The 12,955-nt window shown below is 40.9% G+C and overlaps 2 protein-coding genes across 8 annotated transcripts in view; one reads left to right on the top strand and one right to left on the bottom strand.

Moving 5' to 3' along the window:
* Positions 1-1,378, bottom strand: part of lrch2 (leucine-rich repeats and calponin homology (CH) domain containing 2) — a 35,887-nt gene extending 34,509 nt beyond the window's left edge. For both annotated transcript variants that reach the window (XR_003273566.1, XM_026181519.1), the window contains exon 1: positions 1,018-1,378. Coding sequence is in view for 1 of the 2 variants with exons in the window: in XM_026181519.1 (XP_026037304.1) it covers positions 1,018-1,252 (235 nt within the window). In the remaining variant the exon portion in view is untranslated. The remainder of the gene's footprint in view (positions 1-1,017) is intronic.
* A 2,296-nt stretch (positions 1,379-3,674) lies between these two features.
* LOC113031008 (U2 snRNP-associated SURP motif-containing protein) lies at positions 3,675-12,915 on the top strand. Of its 6 annotated transcripts, none has more exons than XM_026182827.1 (25): positions 3,675-3,843; positions 4,660-4,711; positions 4,950-5,034; positions 5,165-5,276; positions 5,742-5,845; positions 5,983-6,050; positions 6,167-6,264; positions 6,342-6,424; positions 6,505-6,670; positions 6,754-6,953; positions 7,423-7,466; positions 8,905-9,009; positions 9,093-9,159; positions 9,277-9,446; positions 9,538-9,700; positions 9,809-9,888; positions 9,984-10,071; positions 10,169-10,297; positions 10,420-10,609; positions 10,866-10,946; positions 11,023-11,086; positions 11,170-11,314; positions 11,515-11,625; positions 12,304-12,476; positions 12,559-12,915. In XM_026182827.1, the coding sequence occupies exons 3-25, from the start codon at positions 4,957-4,959 to the stop codon at positions 12,671-12,673; spliced, it is 2,634 nt and encodes an 877-aa protein (XP_026038612.1). In that variant the 5' UTR covers positions 3,675-3,843; positions 4,660-4,711; positions 4,950-4,956; the 3' UTR covers positions 12,674-12,915. The 6 variants fall into 6 exon arrangements, with proteins under 6 accessions (XP_026038612.1, XP_026038613.1, XP_026038610.1 ...); XM_026182828.1 differs by lacking the exon at positions 3,675-3,843 and adding an exon at positions 3,859-4,020; XM_026182825.1 differs by lacking the exon at positions 3,675-3,843 and adding an exon at positions 3,859-4,045.
* Positions 12,916-12,955: the final 40 nt, after the last annotated feature.

Raw genomic sequence — 12,955 nt, 5'->3', positions numbered from 1 at the left:
TGATGACAGATTAACACCAGATGGTCTATGGACACATCAGAGGAGGAGACTATCATTTCTGAGATTTGGCATCTTCCACATGCTCATGTTAATGCTTGGAAATGATAAATAGCAAGCCAGTATTACCAAAATTACCAAATGTGTGCAAAAAGATGAATATATGTATGTCTACCCTAATTAAACGCACAGCCACTGAAGTCAGGCCATTCCCAATAAAACTTATGTATGTATGACCTCACACTGATAACACAGACTGCTGAAAAACGTGACACTAATACTGACCCACTAACTACGGTTAAGGGTGACCCAGAAAAAGATCGCCCAATAAAGACATGGGTTAAAACAGGAATCAGCCTACACGTGAAACCAAAAGTAAACCCGTGTCTTCCTCCTGTCTGGTACATTACAAGCTACACTATATGGGCATATACAGCCAAGCAACCAAAGGGGCGTGAGGCTGCCAGCAAGTACCCTGCATCTTTTGTCTGATTGTGCCGAATATGAAAAAAGCCGCGCGCGTGTGTGTGCCACATGTTCATCACAAATGATATTCATTGAGCAAGAATCACACTCTTCGTTGCCGCAGTCTTCATTCGTGTAGTGCTCCAGCTGCCCCGTGCCGAATCAGCTGCAGCTTGGTGTGCAAACCACTGCACAGCACCTACTTGGGTGCGCCTGCCGTCTCATTCATGTGTCTCGGGGGGCGGGGGGGGGACTGAAAGCTACTGGCGTCGACCAACACAACAGCGCACTAAACTACAGATATACGAGCCCCGGTGGACAGTAATTACAAGCAGGATGTAGCAAATGTGCATTTACAGAAGTCCGCGGAGTACACGGTATACTCCTATAAATAATGTCACGTTATCATAATCCTACACGTTATTGCGCCTTTATCCACAAAATCGAGATAAAATCCATGCACAATGCGGACATGCTGCATTCATCCACGAGTACGTGTTTTCTGTTGGTTTACGTTTTGTTTCCTGTAGTCCTCACGCGTGCACACCAACCCACCTGCTTGTGTTGTATCGGTGAGATCGTAGCTCATCCCCGGGTACTCCCTCAGCTTCCTGCCGCTCAGGTTCAGTATCCCCGAGCACACGGCATCCTCCAGAGCCCGGTCCAGGCTTCGGGCCGTGTGGTGCTGCTGCTGGAACGGTGTGATGCCCGGGCTCCAGTGAGGTCCGGTGGGATAGTGATGGCTTTGTAGAGCGGTGACAGCTCCCACGCCTCCCTGACTGGACGCCATTTTTTAAAAGAAAAAGAAAAAAAGAAAAGAAAAAGAAAAAAAAGAAATTACTCTTACAATAATAACAGCGCACAGCGGCAGTTTCTCCGCCCATGCGCATACACGGTACATTCCCAGCACGGACGCTAGGGGATGGGCTTCTGAGGTATTGGTGCTGCTGCTGCTACTACTGCTGCTGCTGGTGATGATGATGATGAGGGGATATGGTGGCCATTTTGGGCTTTTAACCCTTTTTTCTCTCCATCTGGTAATAAACACCTTTTAACAGGAGACCCAGAATGACACAGGGGGCACAAGCATAGCACATTAATTGGTGCACTGTAGATAGTTATTTAAAAAATGTTTAGCGTATAAAGGTTTATTATAACATTGAAATAAAACATATATAATCTAACATGTTTCTATAGTACAGCTCTCATCACATTCACTGGATATCGCTAATCATTTACTGCTTTACTGCTCCTGGTTGTCTGAACAGTGAGTCAAATAATTATCCTCTTCAGTCATTGTGAAAACTTCTCCACCATCATACCCGGGTCCTAATGGGGCATTCCACTATCCCAGTAATGTCACAGAATGGTGCTAAAGTAAACTGAAGGTTATCCAAAACAACCTATCTATCTATCTATCTATCTATCTATCTATCTATCTATCTATCTATCTATCTATCTATCTATCTATCTATCTATCTATCTATCTATCTATCTATCTATCTATCTATCTATCTATCTATCTATCTATCTATCTATCTATCTATGGCAAAATGTGTCTCACCATACGTTGTTGTTGTTGCACTGTTTGCAGTTTGAGCATGGCACATTGTACCATACGTTTTTCTTTTAAACTTTGGATCTTGAAACTGTATATTATCAATATATTTATATATGTATTTATCATAGCAACAAGATATCATAGGTTGAATGTAGTTCTTTTAATCTGCCCTGTTCTAATGAGGCTAGTAGTCTCTCTAAAACCTAATTAGCTATTGCAGACATAATACTTTTAAAATGATGTTCATTAATCAAAACTATTCTCTATACATGTACCACGTGTGTAAAACTAGTGGCCTTACAGCTGCAGACTTTTTTTCAAATACAATATTTTTGAGGTGTTTCAGTCAAGTTTTTAAAGTACTTTTGAATTTTTTTTAAATTATTATTATTTCTTCAAACCACTGGCTTTGGGGACTCTGTTATACTTGTGCTTTTAGATCTCACAGTAGCCTTTGACACATTAAATCATAACATTTAACATCATGTTGGCAGAGGTCCTGCCTTTACTGGTTCAAGTCATACCTACCTGACAGATATTTTTCTGTCTCACTTGGTAAGTTTTGTTCATCTCCCTCCCATGTGGTGTACCTCAAGGATCCATCCTTGGACCCCTTTCTTTTATTTATTTGATGTGCTCTCATTTAACAAACACAATGTCTCATTTCATTTTTATGTAGATGACTGTCAGATTCACGAACCAGTTTTTACCTACCTTGGGGTAAAAATATGCATAAATCTTAAAATTGACAAAATAAATACAGTTTTCATCTCAGGCAATTCTCTAAACTTGTGTCTTTTATCACTTTTGTGAGTTAGAGAGTTTTACACGTATTTGTGACCACTCACCTTGATTACCGTAATGCACTTTTTGTTGGTATTGATCAGGCCTCATTATTGTGCCTACTAATAGTCCAAAAACCCAGCTTGTCTGCTGACAGGGACACCTAAACATGAACATATTTCCTTGGGTCTTGCCTCTTTACGTTGATTGTCTGTCCTTTTAAGAATTAATTAAAAAAATATTTAGCTGCCTAGCTCCTTCCTACCTGGCAGACCTTCAACACATATACACTCCTCAAAGTGGACAACAAGGACCAGTCACTCCTTGTCTGAAAAAACACCAGGGGGACAAGCTTTTGCTGGTGTGGCTCCCAAATTGCCACGACAGCAACGTTGCCCCTCCATATTAGGCTGGACCTAACACTTGAGTTTTAAATCACGTTTAAAAACACACACTTTCTTCAAGGCATTTTAGGAGTAGTATCAGAGTTGGCTTCTAATCAGTTTTAGTCAGTTATTTGATTAGTTTTAATTTTTTTAATGTATTTTTAATTTTAATTTATTGTACATCTTTTCTTTGTAGTTTGTAGTATGTTTTATTTATTTTTCCTTTTTGTTTAATATGTGGTTATTGTTTTTTATGGCTATCCTTTGGTAACTATGTTTTAAAGTCTATAAATAAAGTTGGATTGGACTGGATAATAATGGGTACAAATGAAAACAAGTAAGCCAAGGTCCACCAATTGCTTTGCAGCTTGATGATCGGGGCACGTTTTGAATTTATTATAATTATTTTATATACCTTAATATTTTCCATCACACGTGTCACATATAATCAGTAATTGATTCGGACTGTCTTTTGTCCACTGGTGTTCAAAAGTGCTTTAAATCAGCCTCTTGCACTTTAATAAATAAAGGGGTCTCTCTCTCTCTCTCTCTTTGTTTAAACCCCAAACTGACATTTATGAGATTTATGAAAACCCCACAGCCGGTGACCACCACAAACCTGGACGTGAGGAGGCAAAACTGTAGCAGCAGGTAGATGAAAGAAAGAGAAGTCTCCGTAATGAGTGGAGTATGAGCGCACAGAGATACGGACTCCTTTAATTAAGCTGCGGACCGAGCAGAGAAGAGCAGGCGTCCTCTCACAGGAGCTCCACTCGTTTCGTGCTAGCACGATGTGATAAAAAACCACTTGTCAGTCGCAAACAAATGGTGAAGCAATAGCTTAACACACGTTGTAAGTTGCGGTTATATCGGGTTGTGTGCATGCACTGTGGTTTAAACGCTGTCCTGCGCGGTCAGTCGGCGCTTTTGCGGCGTTTCAGAACAACATAAAGAGACAGTTATGTTAGCTAGCTAAGAGTGTCTGAGCTCTGTGTGAGTGTTAGCACTGAGGGAGGTGTTTGCGATTATGAAAGATGCAAATGTGTCCGAGTTACTGAATTGTTGGGGTCATAGGTTGACAGAGGAAATATAAGCTCTAGCATTATTCATGTGAAGGTTAAGGGTGGGCTAGCTCTTTATTCGTTAGCTAACATTAGCAAAGTGGAATGGTAGCCTGTGTGTTGTCCAGGCCTTTTAAACACGTTTATTTGCTCCAGATGGACCTGACCAGCTTCTCTGTTTAAGTAGTGCATGTTTATTGTTCAAAGAGCCTCTTAGTTTAATGCACTTCATCTTCTTGGCTTTAACTATCAAACTTAAGGGTTGTAAACACTCCAGTGTCCACCCCCCTGGTACCATAGGTTAGCACTGTGTGTGGTTATTGATGAGTAGCACTAGTTTTTTCTAAGCCTGTGTGTTGTTTATTTTATTTGGCGATTAATACTCTGTGTTTTTCTCCTTTAATAGTCTGTATCCAATATCTTACCAAAGAAAGGATGTCATAAGTGACACTAAATCGGTAAGATGACTCAACAGAAGACAGAGATTTCTATTGCTTTGCCCTTCAGTGCATGTCTGCTGCTGTGGGCTCTTCCTCCCACTGGATCAGGGAGCTCTCTTTAAGATTTACTGTTATTATCAAAGCATGAAAATGCTACAAGAAAGTGCTAGCTCTACAATTGCTTCTGTGCTACCAATTGAAAGGCATTTTAACATGAACTTTTCCACCCTTGTGTATTATTATGTACTGCTTGCAGCTTGAGCATGGCAGATAGAAAGGGGAAACCAGCAGCTCCACTGAAAACACTCACAAAGAAGGAACAAGAGGAGCTCAAAAAAAAGGTGCAGGGGGTTTGCGATGTAACATTTAGATACGATGGAGAGTGTTTTTTTGAATGTTTGGCGGAAATAAAACCTTATTAAGATCATATGGTAATGAATTAATACAAATAGTGTTTCCTTGTATGTCTAGGAGGAAGAAAAAGCAGCAGAGGTGTTTGAAGAATTTCTGGCTTCATTTGAGACCAGCGAGAAAAGCAGAGTGAAAACTTTTGTCCGTGGAGGTATTGTGAATGCGACTAAAGGTGAGCAGCGAGGGTTTTCACAAGCATCATGATGTGATTTAGCGACATTGCAGTTATGTTCCTTTTGTTCAGCAGTGGGATGTCAGGACCAAGCCTGATTTCAAGTTGCATGTTTAAAATACTAATAATAATAATAATGAACTGAGTGCCTGACTCAGCAGTGAAATAGTTCACCATCTTCATTTTTAAGGGCCACATGTTTGTGATGGTTTAATAAAATTCAGAGACTCTGTGAACTCTGGGAGAACTGGACTATAGGATTACTTATAGTTGAACATAGTTGCTCAACGTATTGTTATATGAACAGACATCTCATTTAGTTCACTTGTGAGTGAGTTTATATGAATTGTTTTTGGAACCAGTGCCACTTTCTGTCCGAATGGTGTTCAGGGTCAAGTCATAACAATGAAAGCGTTTACATAAATAAGCCGGATCAGTATTCGAGGGTTGTCTTAATCTTTGCAGAGGAGGAAGCAGCAGAGGTCAAGAAAAGTAAGCTCTACCAACCTGCTACCAAGTTTGTCCACGTGTCCCAGCATGTCTCACCGTCAGCTGAAAGCAAAAAGTCTGTAAGTTTATTCTTTTTTTTTATTTTGGATCAAATGCATAATATCTGATTAAGTATTAATGTAAAAATACGGTCCTATTAGCCTTAGCTTTCAGTGTTTGAACGTTTTTAATAACCAGCTGTTTGTTTGTTTGATAGACCTTTAAAAAAAAGGCAGAAGAGAAAAAGAAGAGTAATCTCGAACTATTCAAGGAAGAACTTAAGCTGTAAGTTGATTTTGTTTTTTAATTTATTTTTCAAAAATGTGCTAGAAATCATGTTTCTGTGAAATATGTTTATCTTCTTGGGACATGTAAATCTGTTTTCATGTGTGGGGATACAGAATACAAGAAGAGCGTGAGGAGAGACATAAAAGGAAGAAAACTGACTCCGGTGGAGGACATTATGGAGATCTGGACACGCCTTTATCAGGACGATCAAGTAAAACCCCTCCTTTGATATTACTGTTGTTGTTAGTTGAATCAATTTGGTAACCTTTAAATTGACCTAACATCAAGCCCTTTTTCACCCTACAGCGTTATATGATGACCTGACAGTGCCAACCACCACTAATCTCTACATTAACTGCATAAGTCCAAAGGTAAAGGTCCACACAGACTTGCATAGGTTCAACATATTGCTCACGTACGACCCTCGATTTAAATTTCTACTACTTTTCAGATGAATGAAGAAATGCTCTGTAAAGAGTTTTGCAAGTATGGTCCCCTGGCCAGTGTGAAGATTATGTGGCCCCGAACAGACGAGGAGCGCTGCAGAACCTCTAACAGAGCATTCGTGGCCTTCATGACACGGAAAGATGCGGAGAGAGCCTTGGCTGCACTAGATGGTACAGGTGACTCTTAAAAATACCCCTGTTACATATCACAGCTGTTTTTCTCACAGCACAATGAAATATGGTTTGCTTTGTAGGTAAAGTGATTATGGGGTTTGAGATGAAGCTGGGATGGGGCAAACCAGCTCGCATCCCACCTCAGCCACTCTACACGCCGGTGGGAGTGAGAGTCACACCGCCGCCGCCGTCCGGCCTGCCTTTCAATGCTCAGCCCAGGGATCGCTTCCGCAATGACTTCACCAAGCCGCTGGGCATGTCTAAAAAAGAGCTTGACAAGGTAAAATCTCATCCACAAGTAATTGGTGTTAACTGCATTTGTATGGTGATGTAATGAATTAGGAATAAGAGTGTGACAATTAAAGGAAAACTGTTTCTTTAAAGACCTGCAGATTTATCAGTATTACTATTATTATTATTTTATTATTATTATTATTATTTACTTATTTATTGTGGAAAGGCCTGCTGTTGATCTAAGTTTGGAAACTATAGCTAGTGACCAAGTCAGGGTAAATGTGTGCTTTGAAAAGTTATTTGTCACAGTTATTTACTCGAATCAGCTCAGCTTGTATAGATTGTGTAGTATTTTACAATAGTTCATTGGAGTCCTACAGCTGTGTCACCCTATCTCTTTTCACTGACCGTTAATACTGTCACCGTTTTCTATGCTGTATGTATCCTGCAGTGTTTCATCTGTACAAGTGCTCACGTTTTAACGTTTTCACTATTTGGTTTGACTTCACAAACAGACTCTGTCCGAAGCCGTAGTCAAAGTGGTTATCCCAACCGAAAGGTATACACACTCTTCTTACTATGACTGCCCAGCTGTTGTAACACAAGTGTTATAAGCGAGAGGCTGTGGTGCACTGTTCTTTTATCCAGATGTGTTGTTTGTGGCAGGAAGTCTCAGGTCTTAGGGCTGTTAGAAATACACTTGGCATCCCACAGTTGTTTTACAGTTGCTGTAAGTGGGTGGATACTTTGACATCTGCAACTTGTTGGAGGTGTGATTCTGCCCGTGATGATAAAAATCTAAATTTGGTCACCTTCCCCTCTCCTTGGGAAGCAGTAAACCATTTCCAGCAGAGCTGCTGTTTTTAGAAGGCTACATGCTCAGGCGTGCTCTGACCATTTGCAGTTAGTGAAGACTGTTGTTGTGGCCAAAAAACACAGTTGCCTCATCAGTGCGCTGCACAGTTCCCCCCCCCCGGCCCCCCCGCCTTCTGTAGATTGAGCGACACTGGAAGCAGTCCAGAGCTACAGAGCAACCTCGAAAGGGGTAGATGGGCCAATTTTACATTAAGCCTGGTGTTTGCTTTTTAAGGGCAGAGTTGCAGAACTTTTGGATAATTCCTCACACATGTCAAATGTCATGGCTTGAGGTTTACATGCAATTCTTGTTTCAGTTTATTAAAAATCCATCAAAACTCATCTTGTTCCCACCATGTCATTCAGTTGTCAGCTATTTTTCTGTTAAATACTTAATTGCAATTGTTGTAAATATCCGTTGGTATCTGTATTTTAAACCCTGGATTTCCCATGGGTAGGCTGAGACACTGCAGACGATACAGCTAGAAGGCATGTTGATTTTTCTCAAGTCAGATGTCAGTAGAGTAGTACTTTTGTCATAAATCAAGCCAGCAGCTCCTTCAGGTCATAGTAGAGTAATATGTGAGTGTAACTATAGTGGCAGACATAACTGCATGAACACAGTCTACACTGATCAAGTTCAAACAGGTTTCAGGTCTGCAGCCCCAATCCAAAGTAACCACTGGATACATCTTTTTCAGACATTTTAGACAGCAAGATTTTTACAGGATGTCATAAATTTGGCAACCCTGACAACTAAAACACAGTAATAAATTACTGTTTTTTTCTTCTCAAAGCCTTGCATGAGACAAATATAGCAAGACCTCAGGATTCTTGCATATTTGGCATCTTGAAGCTTCATGATTAATGTTAAACTTTGGATTGGGGCTTTGCAACGTGAGCCATGAAAAGTTATTGTGATTGTGTCATTTCTTCTCCATTCTTACATTCAGTTATCGGGAAAAAAGACAGGCCCACACGTGTGGTTTTCCTATTATATTTGGGCATGCATAAGCACAGTATATCTTGATTATTTAGTCTGCCAATAATATTCATGGGCCTTTTACTGTTAGAGATGCTTGAGTGTGCATTATGAGTTTTAATCTTAAACCTGGCTCTGATGCGCCTCTCTGTCCCCACAGGAATCTGTTATTCCTTATTCACAGGATGATAGAGTTTGTGGTGCGTGAAGGTCCAGTGTTTGAAGCCATAATCATGAATAAAGAGAAAAACAACCCACATTACAGGTATGTTTGCAGCACTTGGGCCCGTGTTGGTGTTAAGTTGAGAGAAAATTGCATCGTGTTTGATTTATCTGTTATTGTCTCAGATTCCTTTTTGACAACAAAAGCCAAGATCATGTGTACTATCGCTGGAAGCTTTTCTCCATTCTTCAGGTATTCTGTTTCTGCAAAACCTTGTTTCTGAACAGTTACCGGAAGTAACGGGGTCATGTGGATTTAAATCATCTTTTCTTTTTTTTAAAATTTGTCTGGTTTTCATCCGTACCTCAGGGAGAGTCCCCAACAGAGTGGAGGACGACAGATTTTCGCATGTTCCGCGGAGGCTCTTTGTGGAGACCACCTTCTTTAAACAGCTACTCTCAGAGAAGTGAAGAAAGGCAAGAGGAAGAAGATGATGTTTCCCATGAGGAGGAGGTGAAGAAAGGGCAACTCCGAGCCGAGTAAGTCATCTAGCGGTCACGGCGACATTTATTTACGCTTGTAACTTCAGTTAAACTGAACGAACATGACTCTTCTGTAAACATCTTTCAGGCACAGACAGAGGCTGGAGATGTTGCTTAAGGAGCTCGCTGCTGGGAGAGAAGACATTGCCAATGCCATGATGTTCTGTCTTGACCGAGCGGACGCAGCAGAGGAAGTAGTGGGACATGTCTCCGATTCCTTCTCCTCGCTCCAGACGTCCCTTCAGAAGAAGGCAGTTTGCTTCCATATATCTTTATATAAAACACGTGTTACACAGAAGCTCTGTAAAGCTACAATAACCAGGTCATATTGAACTTTTCTGTCCACTTCAATCTCACAGATCGCCAGATTGTACCTTGTGTCAGACATCTTGCACAATTCATGTGCCAAAGTAGCCGGTGCCTCGTATTACCGGAAATAGTAAGAGACTTTCCCTAAGTTTGGCCTGAGCACTCTGATCGCATTTTATTTCAGCTTTGTCTGACCATCTTAAAGTTTTCCCCTCATCTTTCCAGTTTTGAAGCAAAGCTGCCACAGATCTTTGGAGATCTTAACGCAGCGCACAAAAACATACAAGCCAGGCTGCAGGCTGAGCTGTTTAAGGTAATCATGGAATCCGCTTGCTTTTCGCACAAGGACATTTACTAAAAATAGGACAACAAAACATTTTCATGTGCATATTATCTCTTTCTCTCCACAGCAAAAGGTCATGAGTTGTTTTCGAGCTTGGGAGGACTGGGCCATTTACCCACAGCCTTATCTAATCCACCTTCAGAATATCTTTCTCGGCTTTGCCAAAGCAGGGGAGGAGCTAGCAGAGATGGCAGAGGTTAGCTGAATTACTCCCCTTATTACTGCCTGTTGGTGATGCCATTTCAACAATATAGGCTCCCCTTCTTGTTGAAAAGTAAATGAACCTCGACATAAATGCATTTCCATGTCTCTTCGTAGGAAGTATCCTGTGATATTGACGGTGCACCAATGGACAGCACACCTATAGATGGCATACCTTTGGACAGAGCTCCTGTGGATGACTTGGATGGCTGCCCTATGGGCTGGGACCCTCTGGATGGAGTCCCTGTTGATGACATAGACGGTGTTCCCTTAGGGGTCACCGCTGATGACATTGATGGGATGCCTTGTGAGTCCACAGCATATTAATAGTGTTTTTTTTTTTTTTTTTTTTTTAAACCAAAAAAGTCAATAATCCACCCAGCTCATACATCAAAACACTGACGTCCTGAGTAACGAGTGCGCATCTCGATCTCAGCAGGAACAGATTTGTGCTGTATTTCTCAGTCATTAAAGAGCAAAGTCACTGTTATCACGATCTAACTGGAAGCCTTTCAAGGATGACCTGTCCTCGTCCTAACCTTGTGGCTGTTTTATCTCCCCAGTGGATGAAGGCAGTGTTCCTGTCTCAAGTGTGCCTTTATCTAAGTGGGAGAAGACTACTGATACTGGGGTGTTTTCTCAAGGTAAGACTTGTCAGGATGTTACTGTATCATCAATCTGCCCAGATCATCGTGCTTATTGTTCTCTTATCTCTCATAGCAAAGACTGAATCTAAGTGGGACACTGTGGTGGAGCGAGACAGCGGCGATGAAGCAAACGTGAGGTAAGGCCCAAGTGTCTCGCCTCCTGTGTACATTTATTTAAAAAAAGAGACTGCAGTCAAATGGATCTCATGCCTGTCAACAGTGGCAACTCGCAAGAGGAAGACTCGGAGAGTGACAGCAGTGCCGATTCCTCCAGTCTATCAAACTATGACAGTGCGGTTTTTCAAAGCTCGCTCAGAAGTTTTCAGATGTCTGAGAGCAAAAGGAAAAGGCTGAGAGAGCTAGAGGCAAGTGAAAAGTTGTTCAAAAGCATCTTTGTATGAGTTAGATTTGCTGAAAACTGTGTACCTTTAGTTCTTATTTAAAAAAAAAAAAAAAAAAAAAAAACATGCCTGATGGTGAGTACCACCATCAGGCATGTTGGACAATAAGTCAGATTGTAGTTGGTAAATGTTCAGAACTGATTTGCTTTCTCACTATAACACAGGTAAAGGTTATGAAGATCCAAGATGAGCTGGAGTCTGGCAAAAGGCAGAGGAAGTCTGGAATGAGCTTACAGCAACAAGTGGAGCACTACAGAAACAAACTGCTACAAAAGGTGGGTTGATGAGCCACTTGAATTAGTATAGCTTTAAAATTACATTGCACTGTGTTTTACCTGTGGAGGAATAAAAGGTGCTCAGATTTTCTCCCCAAGAGCCCCACTTTAAGCAAAATACAAGTCACTCATGTATAATAGAAGCACATCCTCTAATAATGAACAGTGTAGTGGGAAAAAAAAGAAACAATTAGTTCAAATTGGTCAGTACAGTTAAAATAATGATTTAGTGGCAGAGTTGTAAATGTTTGTCAATATTGCACCATCTACTGGTAAGGAACTGTAGCTGCAGTTTATTTTAACCTAGGTGCTGTTGGTTCTTGTTTGTGCACAATTTGCTTTGTGTGGCACAGTTCATATTCACTACTAGAAATGTTGCTCTGTTGGGTATGTTATGTGTGGAGATCTCAAGAGGGGGGGGAAAAAAAACTAGCAGAATTTGCTGGACTTGTGTTCTAATGTAGCAGCTTCATTGCATTTAAATAATTCTGCATTTTATTGCTTTTGCCCATGGACCAAAAAAGATGACAAAGAGGTTTAAAAAAAAAAAAAAAAAAAAAAAAAAATTACTTTCCTTGTTATAGAACCTGCTAGAAAGAAACTCCCATTAAACCTGACTGAGCTGATTAGGGAATTGGATAACTACAAATTAACAGGGATGTTTTTACTGTCCTGTAGGAGTTTGAAAAAGATGAAGAGAAGAATGAGAGATCAACATCAAAATCCAAGGAGAGGTCCAAGGACGACAGGAGGAGCAAAGAAAGGAGCAGAAAAAATGACGATGGGGATAGAAGACGTAGTAATGACCCTGGACACCAGGCCCGAAAATCAAGGAGCATCTCTCCTTTAAAGTAAGTCAACTGATGCTTTTGCAGTAGCATCCATCCTGAGTGTTATCTTTAAAGTCAGTATTTTATCTTCTGTTTTGTTCAGGTCTCCCAAACGATCCAAACGTTCCCGATCACCATCTCCGGACCACAAGGCAGGCAAATCCAGGTCACGGTCACCCCGTGGCTCACACAAGAAAGCAAAGAAGAGCAAACATTGACTCAGCTCTGCAGTGCGTGCTCCTGTCCACAAAGTAACACAGTGCACTTCTGCAGCGCTCTTTCAAACAGACCAACCCGTCTGCTCTGTCATAACTAAAACACTCCATGCAAGATTCAGTACACTTTTATATGATGAAGAATGAACACTGTAATTATATTTATTTTTGTTTTAATGTTTGGTTTAAAACAAACAAGTCGCTGTAAAGTTCGGACACTAAATAAATCACCTTTGGTGATGGAAGCGTGTGTGTGTGTAAGATGATTCGTGAGAAAAAGCATCA

Source organism: Astatotilapia calliptera, chromosome 10, assembly GCF_900246225.1.
Source record: "Astatotilapia calliptera chromosome 10, fAstCal1.2, whole genome shotgun sequence".
Taxonomy (NCBI): Eukaryota; Metazoa; Chordata; class Actinopteri; order Cichliformes; family Cichlidae; genus Astatotilapia; species Astatotilapia calliptera.
This window is presented reverse-complemented; position numbering and strand designations above follow the sequence as displayed.